At 41.2% G+C, this 26,966-nt stretch overlaps 1 protein-coding gene across 2 annotated transcripts in view; it reads left to right on the top strand.

The window, feature by feature from the left end:
* fbln1 (fibulin 1) overlaps nt 1-26,966 on the top strand; it is a 74,813-nt gene that overhangs the window by 42,851 nt on the left and 4,996 nt on the right. For both annotated transcript variants that reach the window (XM_016543642.1, XM_016543641.1), the window contains exon 16: nt 635-772. In XM_016543642.1, coding sequence (XP_016399128.1) covers nt 635-772 — 138 coding nt within the window. The remainder of the gene's footprint in view (nt 1-634; nt 773-26,966) is intronic.

Genomic DNA, 26,966 nt, shown 5'->3' with positions numbered 1-26,966 from the left:
TAGATAGATAGACAGACAGACAGACAGACAGACAGACAGATAGATAGATAGATAGATAGATAGATAGGCAGAACGACAGACAGGCAAAATGATATACAAAGCGATAGATAGACAGACAGACCAACAGACAGATAGAAAGACATCTAGGTAGAACAACAGATGGATCAATAGGCAGACAGAACAATAGAACGATAGATACATACACAGACAGACAGATAAGAATCCAGATAGACAGCTCGACAGACAGACATTTAGAAAGACAGAATGATAGGCAGAATGATAAAACAATGGACAAAAGGATAGACTGATAGGTAAAATTTAACTTCCTGTGTACTGTGGCCAATTCAGTTCAAATTCCCACTCATGGATTCAAAGAAGCAACTCCTTCACTTCTGAATATTGCTGAACCCTGGTATCCACGTCCACCAAATCCTTGCGTGTTTGTTCACATACTTACATAGAAGGCTGAAGAAATTCAATAATAAATTGACAACAATAAAACAATGGCAATCACTGAGCCAAACATCAGGCCTCAATTCTGATGTTTCTTCACTCTGAACATCTCAGCACAGTGAGACACACCCATCTTCAAAGTGTCTTCTAATAAAATCCATGTTTTTTTTGTTTTTCCCAGAAATTGTGTTCCTAAAATCTCCCACACCTTCTCACCTTCCTCACATGGACACCCCGGAGATTGTCTATGACATCCTGGAAGGAAACGTCCAGAACTCGTTCGACATCATCAAACGTCTGGATCATGGGATGATCGTGGGTGAGTGTCACTATGGCATGTGGCTAACAATGCCAGCGGACCGCAGACCGAGCCCAGAGGCATCCCTGTCTGGAAATTACATTTGCATCAAGTGGTTTTCTGACCTAATTTCCCATTACGAAAGATTCTCCTCATTTTTTTTGTTCTTTAAACAAACCAAATGCATGTGTCTTAGCGGGAAGCATGAATCTACACGGAGAGGCTTATTCAATCTAACTCGTTCCGACAGTGTGATTCCTATCTTGGTCCTGCTGATGATAGGCCTGAAGAGTTAACGGCATCTTTTGCGGCCTTCTCGCTGCGTTTGAAGACGTTCATCCATGTGTTGTTCATCCCAAGCCCATGTTTTTCCTTCGCTATAAGCATGTGGCCTTGTTTCCCACTTTTGTGGCATGACCGACTTTAATGTGTTCTCTGTCTACTCACTCTATTTTTCCAGGACACTTTGAAAAGCTCACAAAGAGGTTTTTTGGTGTCCAGACGGTTATTGTTGGTGCACTTTCACACAAAGGTTATTGGGAAGGGTTACCATTCTGAGTTTATAGAAATGTGGGACTGATGAGAAACATACTCTTTTGACATCCCTTGAAGCAATATTACAATGAAATTCATTCATAGATTATATAACATGAAAGAGTGAAACGTCTAAAGCGTTCCACAAAACCAGCGGCTATGCACTTTAAAACTAATTAAAATCAAGACAAATAATTTTAGTCATGTTCAACTATGAATAAGAGTTTTGGTGTCTATGGTTTGTCCTTTCTTATACAACAAATTCTGGCACAACATTTACACAAGACAGTATCTTAATTCACAACTGATTTCAATTTATATGTGGTTGATCAATCATTTTTCAAAATCCATAAATCTACTACCGTATTGTCCCGAATATAAGATGATATTTAAAAACAAAAGAAAAAGAAAACCTTACAGCTGCATGAGTCGTGACTGTCACGTTAGCCTGATGCGATCAAACTCCCTTTGTGATTTTAAAACGTAAGACAGTACCCAGATTTGAAGACTACAGTAAGATTTAACTTCTACTGTTAATAAGATTTGTGTTTTACTGAGAAAAAACAAGATTTGGTTTTTAAAAAGCCTTTTTCCAAAAGGTACATCTGGAAAAAGGGGGGGTCGTCTTATAATCAGGGTCGTCTTATATTCGGGCCAATACGGTACTTACAATACCAAAACTTTGGTGCAAAAACTCATTGGCAAACATTTACAATAACATTCAATACATTAACAGTTAATGAATTCGGTTTCATTAACTAACCAGTGTTATTTTAGTATTATTTATTTACTATATTATATTACAGTATTTATCAATATTGTTTCATGCTTTTATTTTTATATTTTCAGTTTTACGTTTTACTAATTTTGTCATTTTTGTGATTATTATTAGCTTTTTATGTTTTTGTTTAGTTTTATTTTTATTTCAATTTTAGTTTTAGTAATTTTAGTACTTCAACAAACTTTGTTTTTCATCAGTTTTTCTTCTATTATATATTACATTATTTGATTTTAGCTTTATTTAAATTACTGAAAACAATTTTAATAGTTTAATAGTAGTAGTTTAACAATAAAAATGCTTCTACTATATTCAAATACCTACATTACCTTAAAGTTATAAATATTTATATAAATAATACAAATAAAATAAAATGAATAATAATAATAAAAACAATAAATTTCAGCAAAAAAAAAAAAAGTGTAATAGTAGAACAATAAAACAAACTGTTCACTTTATTTTAAGATGTCTTTGTTACAATGTAATTATACATTTAAGTACTGAGTAATATTAATTAGCTAAATGTACTTACTATATGTTTAGGATTTGGGTTTTGCTTAGGGTTACTTGCTTGTAATTATGCATAATTAATTGTTATTATAATAGTAAGTACATGTAACATGTGTAACAAGGACAACTTAAAATAAAGTGTTACCAACAATACTTCTACCATATTCTAAAAAAATCCACATTAATGTTAATTTATAAATATACTAATACATTTTTTAGGATTTCAATTGTATTATGAACTACTATAATATTTGTAATGTAAATTTATAAATGAACATAGAATAAATTATGAACAATATTTAAGATTGTTAGTTTAAGATACCTACTGTAATATAAATTAATTATATAAAGACTTGGATCTTGATTTGGACGAGTATGTGACCACCTAGCAACCACGCAGCAGCACCCTTGCAACGGTTTTCATTTTTTTCCGACCACTGTAATGTAAAAATCCAGTTTTTTTGTTTGTTCTCATGTAAAAATCTTTATTTAATTTACTCCACAATGGCGCCTGAACATGAAAGATCAGTGTGACCGAGATGAAACGCATTATAATGAAACCCTGAAGAGTGTAATTGGCCGCCTTTGTGTGTGCAGACGTCATGGGTAGTTTCCCCTCCTAGCCGAGATAATAGACTTCCTAAATCACCATAACACAAAAGAGCCACAAACAACTGGCAGCGATGGCGACGGCAGACACTCGCGGTCGTGTGGAATCCTGGCATGATGGCATGACGTCTGAATGTGTGTGTTTGTCTGGCCGTTCGAGCCGGTGCCACATGAAAGCCTTTCCTGCACTCAGTACGAGGAGCCACCTCTTTCCAAACGCGCCGTTCTTACGGTCCCGAGTCGGGGGCCTCATATCGTGACCAGAAGCTCCTTCAATTAAACTCAATGGTGGTCCTATGGACAAATGGACGTGCCGTGAGTCAGTGCTGGAGAACAGCTGGTGTGGATAAATCACGAATGTACGGAGCGCAGCGGCTCCTCCGTCCCGTTTCCCTCGGGCTCTGGATTACAATAACGGAGCTTGATGTGATTTACGAGACATGTCACTGTTAAAACAATATTTGTTGATGCTGTGGTGTGTTTGAGCAACATGGAGATGGTTGTACGAATCTATTAACCTCAACTATTAACATAATGTGTCATCACAATCCTTGGCCTAAAAGCTTGCAGATATGATATAAGAAAGCAACTATGCTTGTTTGCAACTAGCTTTTTAAGATACAAACTACTCATAATGTACATGTTTTAGGTGAAGTGCTGTTTCTGCACTACTAGCATCATCAAAAAGAACAATAATGACAGTTACCGAACAGGTTTCCACCATCTTTCACTGGTCAAACTACAAGTAGTCACGCTCCAAACTCATGCGTTTAGGAGGATTTAAAGCAATTTTTATATTGCATTCAAGCTCTACTTTTAGAAATTGCATTCCCTGGGAATCGAACCCATGGACTTGACGTTGCTGGCGCTATATGCTGAAAGCGACATGCTGCTGTAAATATTTTCAGAACAAGCGATAATTTATAGCACCACAAAGTGACAGTGTTTGTAGTTTGTAGAAATAACTCTATACATGTACAAAACTCAAACCTCCTTTAAAAAAATCAATAAATAAATGAAATTTCTCCCGCCACTGCAATCAATATTTCAGTAAAAAAAAAAAAAATCGACAATGAAAATATAATACAAATAAAAAACAATACTACTACTAATAATAATAATAATACTACTACTAATAATAATACATTTCTGTTAAAAAAACATTTAAAATAAATAAAAACAATTATTTCAAATGTAATGATAAAATATCAATTACAACATTTTCACAGTATAATAATTAAAGAATTTTTTTTACTACTACTACTACCACATAAATAACATTAATTACATTTAAAATTTAATTGATTATTAAAATAATAAAATACAACAACAACAATAACTATTATAATTTTTTACTGTACAAGAGTAAAATTAGAATTTTTGTAATTTACTTTTTTTGCCAACAATTTTCAAGCTTTTATTTTGGCCGTAGACTACAGAAACACCTTAAAGTTTCTTTTTAATTGTCAATAGTTTTAAAAACACTTCTCATTCTAAATAAAGTTAAATGTTCTAAACATCTGCATACAAAATATTTGAAAATACACTGTCGAAACAAAATGAACCTGATGCTCCTTGTTTTCTCAAAGCACATTTATAAGCGAGCGCCTTCAGAGATCGATTTATTAATCACACATACACAGAACATATCACAGTTTAGATTTTATTTTGATTGCTTGTGCCACAGTTGTATCACAAATGGTTGTAAAATAAGGTGAAGAAAGAGAAAGTATTAACATCAAAAATTACATTCCCTTTTTAGTTACTATAAACAGACAAATCAAAAAAATTCTTTGGAGCTTCTTCAGAAGGCTTGAAACTCCCAGTCACTGGCATTTGTCTTGGACTTGTAATGCCCGTTTCTGTCATCCACACGTTTGTGCAGCGGTCACGAGTGAGTGAAAACACAATCGTGTCTATGGTGACCACCTGAAAGCAGCAGAACAGCAGCCGTGTTTGTTTTTAGCGCCACTCCAGGTAGGTTGACTAAGTCAACATTTCAAGAAGAGAAGAGAGTCTTTGACAGGGTTCCTGCTGGTTTTATGAAGGTGAATTCAACCCTTTTTAAGACCAAGTAAAGACATAAATTGACTGGAACACAACACATCAATATGGTCTATATGTAAATGTCTTGTATTAGCACTGCTTGAAAAATACTTCAAACAAATCTCCATTACTTTTTCATTCATTTTACAAATAATAAATAACGTTAACTGTTCATTCTGATCACACTGCAAAAAAGTAATGTTCTTCGTCAGCATTTGTTTTTTTTCCAGTGAAAATGTCTAAAGATTCATAAATCGTGATACATTTACTTGAGAAACAAAATGACATAAAATAGGAAAGTCTTGTTTTATGACAAATTGATCAAAATGATGTTTATGAATAAAACAGAACAAATATCTGCCAATAGGTTTAATTAAGGGAAATTACGTTTTCATACCCCAAAGACAGATATTTTTTCTTGTTTTAACTCTTGCTCTTCTGTCATTTTTGACGAAAAACATTTTGGATTTTCAGAATTTTTTACTTCAGAATGGTATGAAACTTGGTAAAGGTTTTAGCACTTGAGATGTGAACACACACACACACAGACAAAAATCAGGGACATGATTCGAAAAGATTACATAGTCCTGAAAAAAAAAAAGGCACACATGTACTCCTCACGGTCAAAAATGGCCACATTATAAGCCAATTTCATCTAGTGTAAACGTTTGGTACTGCACACAAACAAAATCTTGCTGAAAGCTAATTTTTTGAGATATCATCCTCAAATTTGGAACACAACTTGTTTGTTTATGACAAATTGATCAAAATGATGTTTATGAATAAAACAGAACAAATATCTGCCAATAGGTTTAATTAAGGGAAATTACGTTTTCATACCCCAAAGACAGATATTTTTTCTTGTTTTAACTCTTGCTCTTCTGTCATTTTTGACGAAAAACATTTTGGATTTTCAGAATTTTTTACTTCAGAATGGTATGAAACTTGGTAAAGCACTTGAGATGTGAACACACACACACACACACACACACACACACACACACACACACAGACAAAAAACATGGACATGATTCGAAAAGATTACATAGTCCTGAAAAAAAAAAGTCACACATGTACTCCTCACGGTCAAAAATGGCTGCATTATAAGCCAATTTCATCTAGTGTAAATGTTTGGTACTGCACACAAACAAAATCTTACTGAAAGCTCATTTTTTGAGATATCATCCTCAAATTTGGAACACAACTTGTTTGTGATTTGTGGATTTGATTTTCTCACAGTTTTAGAGTAAAACATGTTGTGGAAAATATATATTTCACATAAAATTTGAAAATAGTATTTTTGCTTTTTTCCCCCAAAAACAATCAACTTTTTTTTTTATTTCCCTTTTTTTTTTTACTTTTCTATTTTTCCATTTCAGCAACAAACCAAACCTAAGTCTCCAAACATTCAAGATTTATGACAGTTTAAGTTGAAAATTTCATTTTTAGGGTCTATGTTTAAAAACAGGTAATAAATAAATATTAACAACAAAATGAACATAAAATAACAAACTTAAGTAGCTGATGTCAAAACAACAAAATGTAATGCCATAAAATCCCCCTACAAATACAAAATATTAAATAAAAAACATTACTTTACTAAAATATAGTACATTAATCTCATTTAGAAAAAAAGCACAAACTTTAGGGTTAAACAAACTCAGTTCATTTTGTTCAGTTTCTCAGAAAACAGGACTTTATATGTTCAATTTGCATCTCAAGTAAATGTATCTTGATTTAAGGATGTTTACATATTTGTATTGGAAAACAAAACAAAAATACTGCGTAAGATATTCATTTTTTGCAGTGCACGCAACATTTAATGCCATGACTATGAAGACTTTCTGCTCTGATTTTAGGCCTTAATTTGTGGAAGGGCGAATTAAGACTTTATAAGACCCGCAGAAACCCTGCTTTGAGCTGGACGGTCTGGAAAACACTTTCTCGTGTGTGATTTCCACGTTTTATTTGTGGCACTGGATGCAAAAAGTGTGTGTGTGGTCCGAGCGGCTGGGAAAGGAGGTCCAGTCTGTTGCATCAACGCTCTCCTTGTTGACACGAGCTCCTCGCTGAGGATGAATCCCTGGCCCGGGATGCCAATGACGTCTGGATATCAGAAATGCAGGCCTGGAATAGCCCAAAACTGCGGTGACTTCCTGGACTACCACGAGCATGGGGAATGTCCCGACATCGGCGGGAGCGGACGGTGGGAAATCAAACGCCGTGGCATCTTCCCTTGAGCGGCTCTCAGTTTGGCTCCACCTCGGGCCGGGTAAAATAAAAGGCAGGATAAAAATTCCAGTCGGTGGAAACATCTGGTAGGGATATGCACCTGTGGTCGGCGGCCACTCCAAGTGATGCAATATTTGAGCGCAGGGAAGTTAACGTTACAAACGGAGGCGACGGCAGAGACATGCTGTCTGTGATCAGGTATGTGACGTTGGCTACAGCTACTGTCCTTCACACAGACCGGAGGAATTTTAGTGAAGTGTGTCAGAAATGTAGACGCTGTGGAGGGACGAGGCTTCGCTTTGCATCAGCTGTATAGCTAAGTTTGAGTTGTTTTAGTGAATCGCTTCATGCTGACAAAAGATTCACTTGAGTTTGTGCGTGGCAACTTTATTTTTTTTAGGTAAATGCTGCTGTTCATCACTCTCCTGCTATCCAAATTTGACAAACATTTAGTAGATATATGCATATTAATTCAGAATAATTGGGCTATTTTTATCTTCCGAAAGAGACTGATTCACTGAATGAATCAGACTTCTGAATGCTGCACATGTGAGAGAGGATATTTTAGGAGATTGATTATTGCATCAGCGCAGATATAAATATTACAGCTACTGTTACATTACTGATGAATAGTGGTTAAAATGACGTTATATTGGTCAGTCAGTTGGTAGCGCTGGTATAACTAAACATTTGTGCAAGCAAAAAAGCATTTTTTTCTATTGATAACCATTTAAAAATAAATATATAAATTAAATAAATAAATAAATATTGCTTTATTCTGCCAGGACATCCCATATGACAAAGCAAAATTTAATAAAGAATTTTTTTAATTATTTTTTATATTTTTAATGTTTATTAAAACAACAGTATAGCAAAAAAAATACTAATACATATTATAAAATAAACTTTACTGAATACCTAAATATTGTCTAAAATATATTTAATTAAATACAAGAATTAATTGAATTACTGCATTTAAATATAAATGCAAATTTAATTAAATGCAACTATGAAATACAATAGTATAGGAAAATACATATTATGAAATATATTCATATGAATGTATTTTACAAATCAGAGTATATAAATATTGTCTAAAATATACATGTAAGAATTAATTAAATATATTTGATTAAATGCAAAAATGTAATTAAATGCTAGAATTAAATAGAACAGTGTAGCAAAGCAATTCTAATGCATATTAAAATATATATATTTATATAAATGTATTTTAAAAAATCAGAATATATAAATATTGTCAAAAAATATATCTAATTAAATGCAAGAACTGCAAAATAGTTTGACCATTTTTCTTGCTGTTTTAAAGCTTTAAAACTAAATACGTTTTCTATTTAGAAAGCACATTTCTTTTAACCATGTTCTTTACAAAATATGTTTAAACAATTATAGTATATTTTGCCTTTCTTTGTCATTTGGGCTCATATGGGGCTGTTCCAGTGTGATTATTCACATGACATTTATGGCGCAGATGATCCACTCAAAAAAAAAAAAATAATAATAAATAAATAAAATAAAATAAAATAAAATAAAAAACTCTTGAAACACAAGCAGAACAAATTTTTGTAAGTCATTTGTAAGTTCATGATTCATTTTCCTAAATTAAATGCAACTAAGAACGAATGGTTTAAATAAAATGCCTGTGAATAATTTTTTGTATAAATCATTCATAATACAGTTCTTACATGAAAAGTCATATTCAACTGAGGAAAATGAAGAACGAACTTCGGAATGACTTTCACAAATTCTTTCTTCTTGTGTTTCATGAATGATGCCCACTGTATGGCCTACGAAAAATGTTTTTCTGACTCATTTTGACCTTTTTAGGGGTCTGTACAGAAAATATGACATGCTGTTCACCCTTGCTATTTTATCCATTTCACGCACCGCGAGGATCGGCTTACGCCCGAGGAAGGTTCTTCGGAGGACTCTTTATCTAATCTGAAAGCACAAAATAACAACAGGACGTTTAGCCGCCACACGCTGAAGCCAAAGAGGAGCGTCTAACGCATTGGCCTCTGGATAACAACATATCAGAGTAAATCACAAAATGGCACGGCATTAGCCACACAATGAGCCGGACCAAAGCCACGAAGAGTCCTCAGCTGAGGGATTAGCAGTGAAAATGAAGGCGTTTTCTCTCGACTGTGGTGGTCTGCAGCCCCCGCAGACGCTCTTCACTCACTGACAGCGCAGCCAGAGACCCGCTCATCCATCAGCGCTGATCCATCACGCGCTCTGACGCATCCAAGACGCTGCGCCAGGAGTTATACAAGAGAAACTTAGGAAAACATAGGTTAAATAGCTATTTGGCTATTGGTTAACAGTTGACATCTGTGGAATAGGAAAGTCATTTGAAAGCTTGTTTACATTTTTACTATTAGCACAAAAATCACACACTTCACATAAAACATAATCAAAACCCTTAAAATCATAAAAATCAATAAAAAGTAGAAAGAACGTCTCGGTTACGTATGGTAACCCTCGTTCCCTGAAGGAGGGAATGGAGACGTCACGTCGGATGACCGACGAATTGGGATCTCGCTTAGAGAGATCAATCTACTACGAGTGTAAACTAAAGGAGCCAATGCACATTGGCATGCGGTTATTGCATCAAGCTGCTGCTGATCACAGCGTGAGTATAAGTAGGCAGCAGATGCAGCGCATATTCAGATTTTCGCTGAGGAGCCGAGCCGGTGACCCGGCCGCTCAGCGGTGGTACAGGAGCTGTGGCGACGGGACGTGACGTCTCTGTTCCCTCCTTCAGGGAACGAGGGTTACCATACGTAACCGAGACGTTCCCTTTCAGTCGGTCACTCCCAACATCACGTCGGATGACCGACGAATTGGGATCCCTAACAAAGGGACACAGGTACTGCCCCTTCCAGTGTCCTGTGGAAGCCACCTGCGCCCCTACTTTTTGGCGTAGGCCAGGCTTCACAAGAGGACCAGCTACTGCTGCTATGGCACTACCCAATGAGTAAGACTGGATAACACTGGGAAAACGTACCCGTTTCACTTGGGACAGGGACGTTGTGGAAGCTCCAACCTTCCCGAAGGAGGTTTCGGAAGCAAATACACATATGAACATTCCTTAGGTGCATATGGAAGATTGGAGGTGATTGTAACCCTCTTGGAATGTCAGAAGTCTGCCGGGGAAACACAGGCTCTGAGGCCATACCGTGGACTTTACACATAAGGGATCCACTCAGGTCTCTACATATGGAACCCAGCCCTATACCGGTTTTCACGGATTCATCGAGAGAGGGCCTGGCACCGGACGCTCCGCCACGTCTGGGGCGAGTTGCGATAAGCGACGGGAGTGCAGACCACCTTGTCGGTTGATGTACGCAACGGTCGCAGTGTTGTCCGTGCGGAGTAGTACATGCTTGCCTCGTAAGCGCCCTTTGAGATGGATCAAGGCCAGGTGCACTGCCAGCAACTCGAAGCAGTTGATGTGACAGTGCAGTTGAGGTCCCGTCCAAACCCCTGACACTGCAAGCCCGTTGTACGTGGCCCCCCAGCCGGTGGTTGAGGCATCCGTGTGAACCACAGCATGCCTGGAGACCTGGTCTAGGGGCACTCCTGCCCGGAGAAATGCAAGGCCTGACCACGGGGTGAAGGTTTGGCGGCAGGCTGGTGCAACTTGGACCCGGTGAGTGCCGCGTTGCCACGCCCACCTCGGGACTCAGCCATGGAGCCAGTGCTGAAGCAGTCTCCCAGGAGCCTCTGAAATTGTTTCAGTGGAACCGCCATCCTGCTCTTGAATGTATTCAAGCAGTTCAACACCGACTGAGCACGTTCCTGCGTGAGGCGTGCTGTCTGCTCGACCGAGTCCAACTCCATACCGAGAAAAGAGATCCTCTCCGTCGGGGAGAGTTTGCTCTTTTCCCAGTTGAACCTAAGGCCCAACTGACTGAGGTGCGAGAGCACCAAGTCCCTGTGTTCGCACAACTGATCCTGAGACTGCTTCGTCGAGGTAGTTGAGAATGCGAATGCTCTGTTCTCTCAGGGGAACAAGGAGTACCTCCGCAACTTACGTGAAGACACGGGGCAACAGGGACAGCCCGGAGGGCAGGACCTCGTACTGATATGCTCGTCCTTCGGACGCGAACCACAGCAATGGTCTGTGGTGCGGAAGGGTCGACACAAAGTACGCGTCCTTTAGGTCGACCGCTGCAAACCAATCTCAGGGACGGATGCACCCGAAGATGCGTTCCTGAGTCAACATCTTGAACGGTAACCGGTGAAGGGCCCGGTTCAAGACACGCAGGTCCAAGATTGGTCGTAACCCACCGCCTTTCTTGGGTACAATGAAGTAGGAGCTGTAAAACCCCGTCTTCATATCGGCTGGAGGGACCGGCTCTATCGCATCCTTCGCCAGTAGGACTGCGACCTCCGCCCGCAAGACAGGACCATCGGCCGCCTTCACTGTTGTGAAGCGGATGCCACTGAACTTGGGGGGACGCCGGGCGACTGAATCGCATAGCCGAGCCTGACGGTTCGACGGAGCCATCGAGACGGGCTGGGTAGCTCTAGCCAGGCTCTCAGACACCGCGCAAGTGGCATCAACGGAACTACAGGCGTACCCGCAGTGGGGCAGCGCGGAAGAACGCAGGGACACGGCCCGGCCGTCTCGTAGCCGGTCCGAGGCGGGGTCTGGGTGTGTGTAACACTGACCTGCGTTCGAGCAGAGGGTGCGTGGGTAGTCCGTTGGTTCGTCCTCCCGATCCGCCCACTGCTGCTCACTGGCGAGAGAGGAGGGTGAGTGTGATACGCACTGGATCGTCCACAACCCCCCCGTCCCCTCTGGGGACCCAGAAATAGAGGAATTGCTCTTTGTCGAGTATTTGGGTACCACCGACCGAGAGGTCAGTGGCAGAAAAAGATGAAAAGATTCTCCGCCCGGCCCTCCTCCGGGGGAGGGAGTGGTGTGCTTACCATCTCCTGAAGAGCAGGTCCCTCCACCTCTGGGTTGCCCGTCTCAGGGCCTCTGCTCTTTCGCTTGCCACCAGGTTTGGCGGGGGCCTGGACGGGCGGGGCAGCTGCCCTGCGACCGGCTCCACGGCGCAGCTTTGCTGGAGGCTGCTGCGGATGCTGTGAGGGGGCGGTGGCAGGGGGCCGCCCTCGGCGACGAGCGGGCTGAGGTGCTGCCGCCGGCGGCCGGGTGGAGGCAGCAGCTGCACGCCGGGGCAGGATGTACCTGATGGCCTCAGTCTGCTTTGGTCAGCGGAGAACTGCTGGGCAAGTTCTCCACCGTGTCGCCGAAAAGGCCGGCCTGGGACACGGGGGCGTTCAAGAATCGTGTCTTACCGTCTCGCGCATGTCAGCCAGTCACAGCCAGAAATGGCGCTCCTGGACCACCATAGTGGACATCGCACGACCCAGAGACCGCGCCGTAACCTTCGTCGCTCGTGGCGCGAGGTCCGCCGCGGTGCGGAGTTCTCTGCGAACTTCCGGGTCGTGACCACCCTCGTGCAAGTCCCTCAGTGCCTTGGCCTGGTGCACTTGCAATCACGCCGTAGCGTGTAAGGCGGAGGCAGCTTCTCCACAGGTCGTATAAGCATCGCTGGCCAGTCGAGTACCTACAGACCCGGGAGGGGAGGCACGGTTCTCCCTGCCGGTTGGAGGCGGTATTAGGACACAACTGCATCGCAACCGACCGCTCCACCGGGGGGACCCTTGTAACCCCCTAGCTGCCCCACCATCGAGGGTGGTGAGGGAGGAGGAACCAGCAGATCGGTTTCCGGCAGTAAAAAGGTGCCGTCCACGACCTGTTGAGCTCCTCATGCACCTCCGGGAAGAAAGGCACCGAGGCGGGGCGCTGAGAACCAGCGCGGACCACCCCGAGAACCAATCGTGCAACCTTGAGGGCTCGGGACACGGTGGAAGTCTCCACTCGAGCCCTACCCCTACGGCGGCCCGGGAAAGCATAGCCATTATTTCTGGATCCGATTCAGGCATTGCTACAGTCCCGGAGGAGAGCAGCGCAGCCGAATCTTCCTCTCCAGAAAGCTCTGGCTCACCCTCCGATGCTGCAATCGACATCCGATCGTCGGGGGGAGCCTCGGAAGAAACAGGTGGTATCCCCCGGGAGGATCCAGCCTGCTCTCTCGAGGGCTCCGCTGGCTTCGAAGTGCCGGCTGGTTCGGGCATCCCCTTCCTTGTAGGAGGGGAATTCCTCACCGTGACCGTAAGACCAGTCCGCCCACCGCCAGAAAAAGGACGCCCCCGGCTGCCACCAGAGGGAACCCCAGATCTAGGCAGTGGCACGGGCACTCCGCCCCCTTGCAGGTAACGGAGTCTGGTCCGCAACTCCGAGATGGTCATACCCCCGCAATGGGAGCATGAGTCATCCACGAAAGCCACCTCAGCGTGCTTCATGCCCAGGCACGAGAGGCAGCAATCGTGACCATCACCCAGCGCCAGGTAACGACCGCATCCAGAAACGCTCGGGTGATACATTGTCTATAGCAAGACCCACATCGTCTTTACAAAGACGTAACGTCAAGTTTGCCACGCAACGTCGTCTTTAAAAAGACGCACCCGAAATTGCTCTTTTAGGGGAAAAAGCTCTTTTAGCGTGCTGAGGCGCACAGGGGAGATGATCATCTGCAACACAAACAGGGGGTAGTGCAGCCTGATGTGTGCAACCCACTCGACACGGGAAACCACCACCGCTGAAGCGCCGTACCGCCAACACGAAGAGCTCTCCAAGAGCGCACTGAACACGTTCAGTCTTCTTCTCTCAGTAGAGTAGTCAGGAGCAGAACGATGTGATCGCTCGGCTCCGAAGCGAAAAGCTGAATATGCGCTGCATCTGCTGCCTACTTATACTCACGCTGTGATCAGCAGCAGCTGGATGCAATAATCGCATGCCAATGTGCATTGGCTCGTTTAGTTTACACTCGAAGTAGATTGGTCCCTCTAAGCGAGATCCCAATTCGTCGGTCATCCGACGTGACGTCGAGAGTGACCGACTGAAAGGGAAAAACTTTTCACTCGGACATTGCTAGTAAATTTCACAATTATTTACAAAAACATGGCAAGTAACACTGAATTAAACATGCAATTTTGTGTAGAAAGACTAAAATAGTATTTTCTTGTAAACCTACTCCAATAATCTGTTTTATTTGCAACTTAATTTTTTTTGTTTACATATTAGCTGTGTTCAGAAAATTTAGCTGCCAGCAACAACACAATTTAGACATCTGAGATACAGATTTGTACTGTATATTCTTATTTTAAATAGCATTTGCTCAATCTGGCTCTGTAAAATACTGAGAGAAATATTGTAAATTGAAAATAGTGGTGTTTGTTAGCTAGGGTGACCATACGTGCCATTTTCCCAGGACGCGTCTTGGCCAGGATTTCTATATTGCTTTGATTCAAAGTACCTCGACAGCGTTTCGAAAACACAAGGAACCGATGTCATACACCGATCGGTCGGCACACGCAAACAAAGCCAAACCCTAGATATTTTAGGCAATATAGAAATCCTGGCCAGGAATGCTCTGTTCTCTCAGGGGAACAAGGGGTACCTCCGCAACTTACGTGAAGACACGGGGCAACAGGGACAGCCCGGAGGGCAGGACCTCGTACTGATATGCTCGTCCTTCGGACGCGAACCACAGCAATGGTCTGTGGTGCGGAAGGGTCGACACAAAGTACGCGTCCTTTAGGTCGACCGCTGCAAACCAATCTCGGGGACGGATGCACCCGAAGATGCGTTCCTGCGTCAACATCTTGAACGGTAACCGGTGAAGGGCCCGGTTCAAGACACGCAGGTCCAAGATTGGTCGTAACCCACCGCCTTTCTTGGGTACAATGAAGTAGGAGCTGTAAAACCCCGTCTTCATATCGGCTGGAGGGACCGGCTCTATCGCATCCTTCGCCAGTAGGACTGCGACCTCCGCCCGCAAGACAGGACCATTGGCCGCCTTCACTGTTGTGAAGCGGATGCCACTGAACTTGGGGGGACGCCGGGCGACTGAATCGCATAGCCGAGCCTGACGGTTCGACGGAGCCATCGAGACGGGCTGGGTAGCTCTAGCCAGGCTCTCAGACACCGCGCAAGTGGCATCAACGGAACTACAGGCGTACCCGCAGTGGGGCAGTGCGGAAGAACGCAGGGACCCTGCCCGGCCGTCTCGTATCCGGTCCGAGGCGGGGTCTGGGTGTGTGTAACACTGACCTGCGTTCGAGCAGAGGGTGCGTGGGTAGTCCGTTGGTTCGTCCTCCCGATCCGCCCACTGCTGCTCACTGGCGAGAGAGGAGGGTGAGTGTGATACGCACTGGATCGTCCACAACCCCCCGTCCCCTCTGGGGACCCAGAAATAGAGGAATTGCTCTTTGTCGAGTATTTGGGTACCACCGACCGAGAGGTCAGTGGCGGAAAAAGATGAAAAGATTCTCCGCCTGGCCCTCCTCCGGGGGAGGGAGTGGTGTGCTTACCATCTCCTGAAGAGCAGGTCCCTCCACCTCTGGGTTGCCCGTCTCAGGGCCTCTGCTCTTTCGCTTGCCACCAGGTTTGGCGGGGGCCTGGACGGGCGGGGCGGCTGCTCTGCGACCGGCTCCATGGCGCAGCTTTGCTGGAGGCCGCAGGAGCGCTGCTCTTGTTTTGGCGGTGGCAGGGGGCCGCCCTCGGCGACGGCAGCAGCTGCACGCCGGGGCAGGATGTACCTGATGGCCTCAGTCTGCTTTGGTCAGCGGAGAACTGCTGGGCAAGTTCTCCACCGTGTCGCCGAAAAGGCCGGCCTGGGACACGGGGGCGTTCAAGAATCGTGTCTTGCCGTCTCGCGCATGTCAGCCAGTCACAGCCAGAAATGGCGCTCCTGGACCACCATAGTGGACATCGCACGACCCAGAGACTGCGCCGTAACCTTCGTCGCTCGTAGCGCGAGGTCTGTCGCGGTGCGGAGTTCTCTGCGAACTTCCGGGTCGTGACCACCCTCGTGCAAGTCCCTCAGTGCCTTGGCCTGGTGCACTTGCAATCACGCCGTAGCGTGTAAGGCGGAGGCAGCTTCTCCACAGGTCGTATAAGCATCGCTGGCCAGTCGAGTACCTACAGACCCGGGAGGGGAGGCACGGTTCTCCCTGCCGGTTGGAGGCGGTATTAGGACACAACTGCATCGCAACCGACCGCTCCACCGGGGGGACCCCTTTAACCCCCTAGCTGCACCACCGTCGAGGGTGTTGAGGGAGGAGGAACCAGCAGATCGGTTTTTGGCAGTAAAAGGTGCCGTCCACGACCTGGCGAGCTCCTCATGCACCTCTGGGAAGAAAGGCACCGAGGCGGGGCACTGAGAACCAGCGTGGACCACCCCGAGAACCAATCGTGCAACCTTGAGGGCTCGGGACACGGTGGAATTCTCCACTCGAGCCCTACCCCCACGGCGGCCCAGGAAAGCATAGCCGTTATTTCCGGATCCGATTCAGGCATTGCTACAGTCCCGGAGGAGAGCAGCGCAGCCGAATCTTCCTCTCCAGAAAGCTCTGGCTCACCCTCCGATGCAGCAATCGACATCTGGTCGTTGGGAGGAGCGCCAAAGGATACGGCTGGTACGCTCCTTGTAGAGGGCCCAGCACGTTCCATTGGCAGCTCAACTGGCTGCGGAGTGCCTCAGACCGCCCGCGCTACTGCCTGAAGTAGCCCCCCCTGGCTGCCGCCATGAGGAGAACTAGATCGAGGCAGAGGCAACGGAACTCCGCCCCTTGAGGAAACGGAGCTTGGCCCGCGACTCCGAGATGATCATCTTCCCGCAATGAGAAGATGACTCATCCACAAACGCCACCTCAGCGTGCTACATGCCCAGGCACGTGAGGCAGCGATCGTGACCATCACCCAGCGCCAGGTAACGACCGCATCCAGAAACGCCCGGGTGATACGTTGTCTATAGCAAGACCCACATCGTCTTTACAAAGACGTAACGTCAAGTTTGCCACGCAACGTCATCTTTAAAAAGACGCACCCGAAATTGCTCTTTTAGGGAAAAAGCTCTTTTAGCGTGCTGAGGCGCACAGGGGAGATGATCATCTGCAACACAAACAGGGGGTAGTGCAGCCTGATGTGTGCAACCCACTCGACACAGGAAACCACCACCGCTGAAGCGCCGTACCGCCAACACGAAGAGCTCTCCAAGAGCGCGCTGAACTCGTTCAGTCTTCTTCTCTCAGTAGAGTAGTCAGGAGCAGAACGATGTGATCGCTCGGCTCCGAAGCGAAAAGCTGAATATGCGCTGCATCTGCTGCCTACTTATACTCACGCTGTGATCAGCGGCAGCTGGATGCAATAATCGCATGCCAATGTGCATTGGCTCGTTTAGTTTACACTCGAAGTAGATTGGTCTCTCTAAGCGAGATCCCAATTCGTCGGTCATCCGACGTGACGTCGAGAGTGACCGACTGAAAGGGAAAGAAGGTTCTTCAGATTGTATAAGAAAGAGATGGTTCGTTAAAGTGCCCCTATTATGGGCTTCATGCCCAGGCACGAGAGGCAGCGATCGTGCCCATCCCCCAGCGCCAGGTAACGACCGCATCCAGAAACGCTCGGGTGATACGTTGTCTATAGCAAGACCCACATCGTCTTTACAAAGACGTAACGTCAAGTTTGCCACGCAACGTCGTCTTTAAAATTACGCACCCGTAATTGCTCTTTTAGGACACTCGAAGTAGATTGGTCTCTCTAAGCGAGATCCCAATTTGTCGGGAGTGACCGACTGAAAGGGAACTATAGGCCTACATAAGTCTACAATGGGGAAAAGTGTTACTACACTTTTAAATGTTTTACTTTCACATATTGTTGATGAATATTTTAATTTATATTTATAATTTAATATGTATTTTGAAAATGTTTGGTTACAGTTTGGTCTATCACGGTTTAACTTTTTTTTTTTTTGTGTTGACTGAAATTATGTGGCATTTTAGTCATGAATAACATCACTGAATATGACAAAATATTACTAATTTACTATTCTAAATATAAAAGTAATTTTAAAATTTGTATAAAAACAAACGTGTACTGGTTGCACAAAAAACACAATTCACCTTTAAGTAAAAGATATTCCAAACCCTTAAATCTAATTAAAAACTACAAATTTAAATAAAACCATTAAAAAAAAATAAAGTACAAAAATTCTTAAAGTTAAACTAATAATCCAAAATCAAAACCATAAATAAAAACACAAAAGTAAATAAAAATAGGTGTGTGTAGCACAAAACATTTCATTTATAAATAACACTTTGACTTTAAATAAACCATAATCCAAAGCCTTAACATATAACTAACAAAACAAAATAAAAAAATAAAAACATATAATTAATATAAAAATAAAACAATGCTCATTTTTACACATTTTCTAATTTATAGTGTTCGTCTTTTGATGACAATGGGCCAGTTTTAGTATAGAAGATCACGATCCGCACTCACGAAAACGATCTCCTATACTAAGTAATTTAAGAGATTGATGCACCAAAATAAAAAGATTAAGTGACGGAACAGCGCGGTGCAACCTGCGTTGTAGAATGGGCCAGTTTTACTAACAGCTTGTGCCAGTGCAAACCATCTTTTGGCGTTAAAATAGTACTGTCAGGTTTTACTAAAGACGCGCAGTGACAAATTAGCGCTGAAAAGGCGAGGACACCGTTATTTTTTTGCCTGACCTTATTGAATATGCATTTGTAGGAGAATTTGTCATTGTGTTTTCTGACTTGTTATAATGTTTTCTGAATTGTTGTTGTGTTTTCTGAATTGTTATTATGTTTTTTAGACTTGCATTTGCATTTGCGTTTGTAATTTGTTATTTTGTTTTCAGAATTGTGATTTGCTTTGCACTTCTCTGCCACCGTAAGTTCCCCTTTCAGACGCAAAAGTTATAGGAGGAGAGTATTCAAATGAATCACGCAATGCATTTTACTAACGTTTGCACTCGTCATTTGCACCATTATTTAACGCCCAAAAAAAGCATGTCTTAAACTATTTTGTGCTTGAAATGGCTGCAATTATTGTTGCTAGAGGAGGCACCGCAGAGAACAGAGAGCGCGTGGTAGAAGTGAGAGGATTTTTTCCACACGTATTACTTTATTTTGAATGCCAGAAGAACACATTATCCGAACATATCGTTTAGATCGTTTTGCAAGCCTTGTTATTTTTAATTTGCTTCAGGAAATAAAAGACGACTTGGAACCCTCAACTAGGAGTCACACAATACCAGCTCTATCAAAACATCTAGCAAACCTTCATTTTTTGGCCTCCGGTTCTTTTTAACATACAGCGGCTTCTTTATTCTTTATTTGCGACTACGCTAATTTGCGCTGCGCTTCATATATTGCGTTGGTCGATATGTAAATGAGATGTTGCGTCTGTGTTTTTTAATTTGTGCATTGTTAGTAAATCACCCGCAGAAATTTCCTCTCCCATCGGTTTTTAAATTGCGCTCTCGCGCTAATTTGCCCTGTTTAGTAAAACTGGCCCAATGTCTTTTAAATTTAGTTAAGTAAATTTAAATTAGCAATATTTTGTCATGTCCAGTAATTTTACTCTTAACTACATATTTTAGCCACACAATTTATTCAACAAAAATTTTAAACCGTAATAGACCAAACTGTAACCAAACATTTTTAAATATATATAAAGGTCACACTTTTGTTTTAAGGTCCAATTCTTGCTATTAACAAACCATTAACTATTACTTTTGCCTTAATAATCTCCCAATTGGCTGCTTATTAATAGTTAGTAAGGTAGTTGTTAAGTTTAGGTATTGGGTAGGATTAGGGATGTAGAATATGGTCATACATAATATGTTCTTTATAAGTACTAATAAACAGCCAATATGTTAATAATAGGCATGCTAATAAGCAACTAATTAATAGTGATAATTGGTCCCTATACTAAAGGATAATACTTAATCATTTTAACTATACATCAACAATATGTGAATGTAAACAATTCAAAAGTGTACTAGCCTACCAGGACCTGTAGGTGGCAGCCTTGAGCGCTTCATAATGACATGTGCTCAAATACATTATTCATTATTGACAGATCACTAGTTCTGAGTTGAAAGTACTTCAAATTCCCAGGCTAAATACCACACCAGCAGAGTTTAACACCGAATAAACTGCACTTCAACTTTCAGCGATAAAGAATACAAGCGATCAATCGTAAAACATGACAGTGTGGTCGAGTTTTCAATGGAGGTACGACTGGAACAAACATTCCAGCTTCAGTCCGACGAGTTGACCGTAATGATTCATAGCTAATTGAGCTTGAGACACCAAACCGCACATGTGGCCTTTCAAAGAGAGCAAGTAAAAGTCCTATCCTCTTTCCAGTTGTTTAGGGCCGGGTGGGTTCACCGGCGCAGATAAACCTTGGCATTTTGGCTATGTGGGCCGACTCCGTTGCCCTTTCCTGCATAACCCATCAGCTAGCATGTCATTATCCAATATTGTGGTCGAGCAACTCATTCCTCGCATTTTTCCCTAGTGTTAAACCTGCCCATTTTGGATCCTGTCATACATTTCCTCTCAGAGCTGGAGTGACCAGAAAACCAGAAATTGCACTGTTTACATGTAAACCTTCAATATCACAACCCACGTAGCCATTGAGGATGAAGAATGGCTGTTGGCATCAACTCGACTTTGTTTTGTGGCAAGTGTGTACACGGCTAACATGCACTTAACTAAAACTATTTGCAGTCTTCATGCTCTTTAATGGCATTTCGAAATGAGCGTGGGAACGCATTTGCGCAGCTTCATGGTTTGGAAAGCCAACGCAGACACATTCAGCATTTTGTTCTAAACAAAACAATGCTGGGTGATTTTAAACTTCCTGAAACACTTTGTAAACTCCCTATAACTTGCTTTGCTTCTAGCAAACTTGATTGTGTGAAAATTCATTGAATTTTGAAATGCATCAGAATAAGAAGAACTAGAAGAATAACAAAGTGCTTTGTTTGCACTATTTCCCTACAAACCAGTTTACAATTAAGATATTAAATTAAATAATATAACATACACCAGTTTGCGGGCTGTTCTTGTATAGCTAAAATAACTGGAAGCGAATGACGCCGGAAGCCTTACATTTACATTTACATTTAGTCAGAGCCCTGAGGCACCCCAGTAGTTAGATGTTGCAACTTGGACACCTCACCTCTCCAAGATACTTTGAAGGACCTATCTGATAGGTAAGACTCAAACAACTGGAGTGCGGTTCCTGAGATGCCCTTTGCCAATAGGGTTGACAGGAGGATCTGGTGGTTAACCGTGTCAAAAGCAGCAGACAGATCCAGCAAGATAAGTATTGAAGATTTGGAATCCGCTCTTGCCACCTCAGTGCTTCTTTTTGTTGACACCAGCAGATTTATAAATGATTCTCATTACAAATTTGGGAAGATGTTTGTTGCACGTATCACATTGTTACATCCATGCCTTATAAAAATTCCGAAAAATGATACTGAGCAGCTGACGAGTAACACTGATTCAGCGCAGATTTTCCTCGCGCTTTGGACTTTGAACACTGGCTAAAAAGCAGACAAAACATGCAATTCGTGCATGTATTAGAAACATAACATTCTGCAGTTTATTTACTGTTTAAGGCCATTTCGCGATTTCAATCATCATACAGTAACCAGCAACAATCACCCCTTCTTCTTCTCATCGAAGACATGCGATGTAGCACTAAACAGTCTCTCGCTGTCGGTGCTTGTAATGATTTTTGCATTTTTCTCGGACAGTTTTAAGTGCTTCCACACTGATGACATGTTTGCTGCATTATAAAGAGTGCGCACCTCTCACTTTTCGCTGGTTGCTGTTTGATCGCGTCACCAAAAATGTCATTGTTCGGAACAATTTATTCTGTCTTTTTATTCGATCCGAACACCGAAAGAGCTTTTTTTCCCGCTATTATCGGCCACCATAATGCAAGAACGGATGTTAATTATGCGCATTTGCGTAGAGTTTGTTTCTAGCTTAACCCTCTAGTGTTCATCGGTTATTTTAGACAGAAATATTTTACGTTTTGATTTTTTTCCCATTTACTTCATTGTCATCGTTCAAAATTTGGTGACACTTGTGGCACTAGCCATATGAACACACAAATAAAATTGTGGGGATGATTAGAAATTGCTAAATGGTTTTAAGCAAAAAAGTCACACGTTGTGGTCAAAAATGACCCCATGAGAAGTTAGTACATTATTAGAAATATAAATAATACAAAATACAACGCATAATCTACAAATTTGCTATAATATATACAGTATATAACATTATAAGATATGACATATTACAATGTACGATGTCTAAATAGATATCAAAATGCAAAAATTTTAATTAATTAAATCATTCTGCTTCTAAAAGTGTCCTTGCATCTCTTTATTAAGAAAAACCACAATATTTGATTAATTGTCATCACATCACATTACAAGTTTTTTAATGCTCTTCTAAATTTTTCAAACTGGGAAACAAGTAAGCGTAAAGCACTGAAACACTGTATTAACTGAAAATAATATAAATATTTTTTCTATATTTTATTAGTTTATATAGAAATAAATGTTGAATAATTCAGATGTGAATATTGTCTAGTACCATGAAATCCCCTCAAAATACAAAATATTAAAGAATAAATATTATTGAAACAAAATATAGTACATTCATTGCATTAAAAATAAAAATGCTATGCTTATTGTGGAATACCAGAGGTTTTTTGTTTGTTTTTACATTATATAGCCTGCTAACATCACCTTTCTCTAGTTGACCAAGAGGTAAAAAGTTTATGGTTAACAGTTCAGGTCTCACAATTTGACCTTTTTTACAAGGTTTAGCTGTTATGTCGTGTTAAAGCTGGCCACAGAAATATTTGCCGACGTTTTAGCCTTTTTACTCTTGTAATCCTTGACCGTGCTGTGGTTTGAAAAGGCTGCTGTGATGTGGTCTGGTATCAACTTCAAGTGACACTTGACTTCAGAAACACAATGCTTTAGTTGTTTTAGCTTTTAGTGTATCATGTGGTGCTGTTATATATTACGCAGGGATAAAACCACATAAATGTCATTTAAGGACAGTATATATATATATATATATATATATATGTGTGTGTGATTTGCTCATTATGATGCCTTTAAACTCTGAAATCAAAACCGGTCCAGCTTTGCCAACCAAAATATGTGAAAGGAACATTTTTTTCCCCTCAAATGAACTTGGTCTCCATCTTCAGAGGAGTTAGTAAATCTATTTTTGTGATTAATATTTGATTATGCTAAATAATATTAAACTGCATATTAAATGTTTCTTGGATATATCAAAGTCACTGTATGTATATATTTATTATTTCCCCACAGGAATAGAAGGAATAGTTTAACCAAAAATTTATATTTTGATATTTACTCACCCTTACGTCATGTCTGAGCTTCTGATTTCTATAGTAGTAAGTAGATGGCAATATATAATCCTGCAAAAAGGACAAAAACATCATAAAAAGTATTATAAACCTAGTGCCTAGATATGACTCCTATATTGAAGTAGGAGTCTTCTGAAGTCAAATTAACTGAAATGATATCCGTTGCTTACTTACAATCCACCAATCTGGTTAAGCTAATTATTTAGAGCATGATGACATTAACGCAAAATGCTATTATTATTGGTTCCTGTGCGTCACATGATCAATTATGACGCGGCAAGCTTGAAAATCAAAAAAATACTTGAATTTTTAGTTGAACTATTCTTATCATATTTTGTTTGATAAAAATAAAAAAGCGTGGGAAGCTTGTTATTTTAAAACATTAGCCGTAGTGATGGATAAAACAAAGCTTCTTGTAATTCTCAATCAATTGAATCAATTGTTTGGCAAAATGATTCACTGTTTTGAAGTGCTTGAAACATCGCACAATAGCGACAACTACTGGTCAAAACTGTGTAAATGCAACCTAAACACACCCCAAACTTGCGTAAAGACACCTTATACAAACTAATTACAAATGTTTTATGAAATGTAACCTAATAAATGTAATATACAAATCATTAAATACCAATAATTGTATTCTTTTAATTTATAGTGCTGTTTTGTGTTTTTAGGCAGGACATAGCATATTAGGGCCTATAAGAAAACAATTATCACTCAACGCATGTTTATTAAAATTCATTCAAACTTAACATATGTCATAAAACTTACCTGAGACCATTGCAAGGAAGCCCGTTTTGCTGAAATCATGTGATTTTGATACGCGCCAGTTTGATAAGCGCTACGAACCACTGAATCAAAACAAAAGATTTGCAAAGCTTCCGAAGCTTCATAAAGCATAACTGTTACATCATGAAGCTTAGTTGATTACAATTTGCATTAGACACCTTATCGGCAGATTTCAAGATTAATTTACAGCCTTTTGTGACATCTTATGTAAACCAATTTAACCAAGAGAGTTAATATGAGTTATTACTTAACTTGCTAATGTCAGCCTGTACAAACCCAGCGTTTCTGTCTCCTTCATTTATTCACTTTCAGAAGATTTTCCAGCATTCTTGGCTCATTTGGATGATTTTCACTGTTATCTGCCAGGCCTACAACGGAGGATGTCTTGCTGTGTTCTTTGTTTCTGTAAGAATAAGCGTTGCATCCATAATTTAGCTTTAGTATCTGCTGCTCCTTTGAGTCGCTGTATAATGGCCATGAATTATTCTTATTTTCATAAACTTTGCGTCTGTTATGTTACCACCACTTATTAGAGGCCCAGACATAATTATGACAATGTTTTGTCTCTGTAAATGACAAAAGATCCATAATTTTAAACTTCAGAGCGTGCTTTAAGGCCAAAACATTAACTAAGGACAGACATGAGTACACAAACGCAGATGTTAACGCTTGGCCAATGCAGTGCATAGTTTAGCTTGTGTTTTTAGATTACTGTGCTCAAATTTCTTTGCAATGTCTGTGCAAACTGTTGCTCCACCATGACAGTAGTTGTTCTGAAAGAGAAAAGACAGTTTATGCTAGTGGTCGACCGATATGAGTTTTTTGATAGACAATGCCGATATCTTGGAAAGCAGGGTGGCCGATGGCCGATATGAAGCCGATATAATTTTATTTATTTTAATTTATATTTAATAAATTTGAAATCATTTGAAATGGATTAAAATAATTGTGTAAAATAAACATACTTATACTTTAGAAGACAAAGCATTTTTCACAAATAAATAAATATTTAATAAAAATCTAATTAAAAAGGAAGTAAACACGGTAACCAACAAGGTACTCAGTATTCTGGGAAGTTTGTGTGCATTGGGAATCATATTTGATGAATGTCATATGAATATGACAGTGGGCAAATGCATTACAGCGCAGCATAATTTGAAATCAGTCACGAGTTTAAAGTTTGTCGATCGCGCGTCTCCAGTGAAGCTGAACTCTCCACCTGTCTGCATTCAATTCGCACGGACCGACCGTCACGCAGAGAACACGCGATTATGCAGGATACAAATGCACACTTCAACTAGATTCGACTAAGTCTGCAAGGTTTGTGAAATTAAATGTTCATTAGTCATTCAAAGATTTGTTTAAATGATATAAATGCGTATTTGCTGAATGCTGACGGCAAATGAGAAAGTATTATAATGTTTGCCTTTCTATTACTAATAATATTAAAGCAATCGTTATAATACTTTTTGAATACATTTTAATTCCTTTGTTTAACAGTTCTATCTGATTTTTAGATAGACTTCTGTCCATATTAGACAGAACTGAACGACGAAAGCGAACAAGAGGGAGAATGTGAGCGGTGTGCGCTCAGGCAAAAGTCAGCTGCGGCGTCAAAATAAAAGTCCCGCCTCTAACACATCGGCCAAACAGAAAAACTTATCGGCTGATGCCGATATTTGAAAAATGCCAAATATCGGCCGATTTATCGGCCTTGGCAATATATCGGTCGACCACTAGTTTATGCTAATGTTCGCTTTAGCACCACTTGCAATGTGTGTGTCAGGTCAACTGCAAAGTAACTTTGTAACTATTTCTAGATTTCTAAGAATGATTTCTAGCCCTATTTCTTAAAATCACCTATTTTCGTACAAGTCGCATTGTACGAATTCATACAAAGTCACCTCTTCGTAAGATTTTTATTTTGCTCAAAACAAACTTTATTTGTGAGGCACAACCTCACATGGACAAAAAAACCCTGATATTTATCCAATTTCCATATACAAAAATGGCCCAGGTCGGAATCGAAAAGACATAAAAGTTTATGCTAATGTTCACTATCGCATCACCAGAGCTGGGTAGATTACTTACAAAATACAAATTGTAATCCGTTACTGATTCCAAATTACATGACAAAAATTGTAGTTAGTAACGTAATCCATTACATTACACATTTTAGGTAATATAATCAAACTACTTATAGATTACTTTTGACCTATCTCATTTTTCACATTGATTTAAATAGGATAATCTTGTACCATATTGATATAAAAATACAAAGAGTAAGAAAATATATTCCATTTGTT

The sequence above is a fragment of the Sinocyclocheilus rhinocerous genome, unplaced genomic scaffold, assembly GCF_001515625.1.
Source record: "Sinocyclocheilus rhinocerous isolate Xijiao unplaced genomic scaffold, SAMN03320098_v1.1 scaffold2958, whole genome shotgun sequence".
Classification (NCBI taxonomy): Eukaryota; Metazoa; Chordata; class Actinopteri; order Cypriniformes; family Cyprinidae; genus Sinocyclocheilus; species Sinocyclocheilus rhinocerous.
Note: the sequence above shows the minus strand (reverse complement) of the source record. Positions and strands in the feature narration are given on the sequence as shown.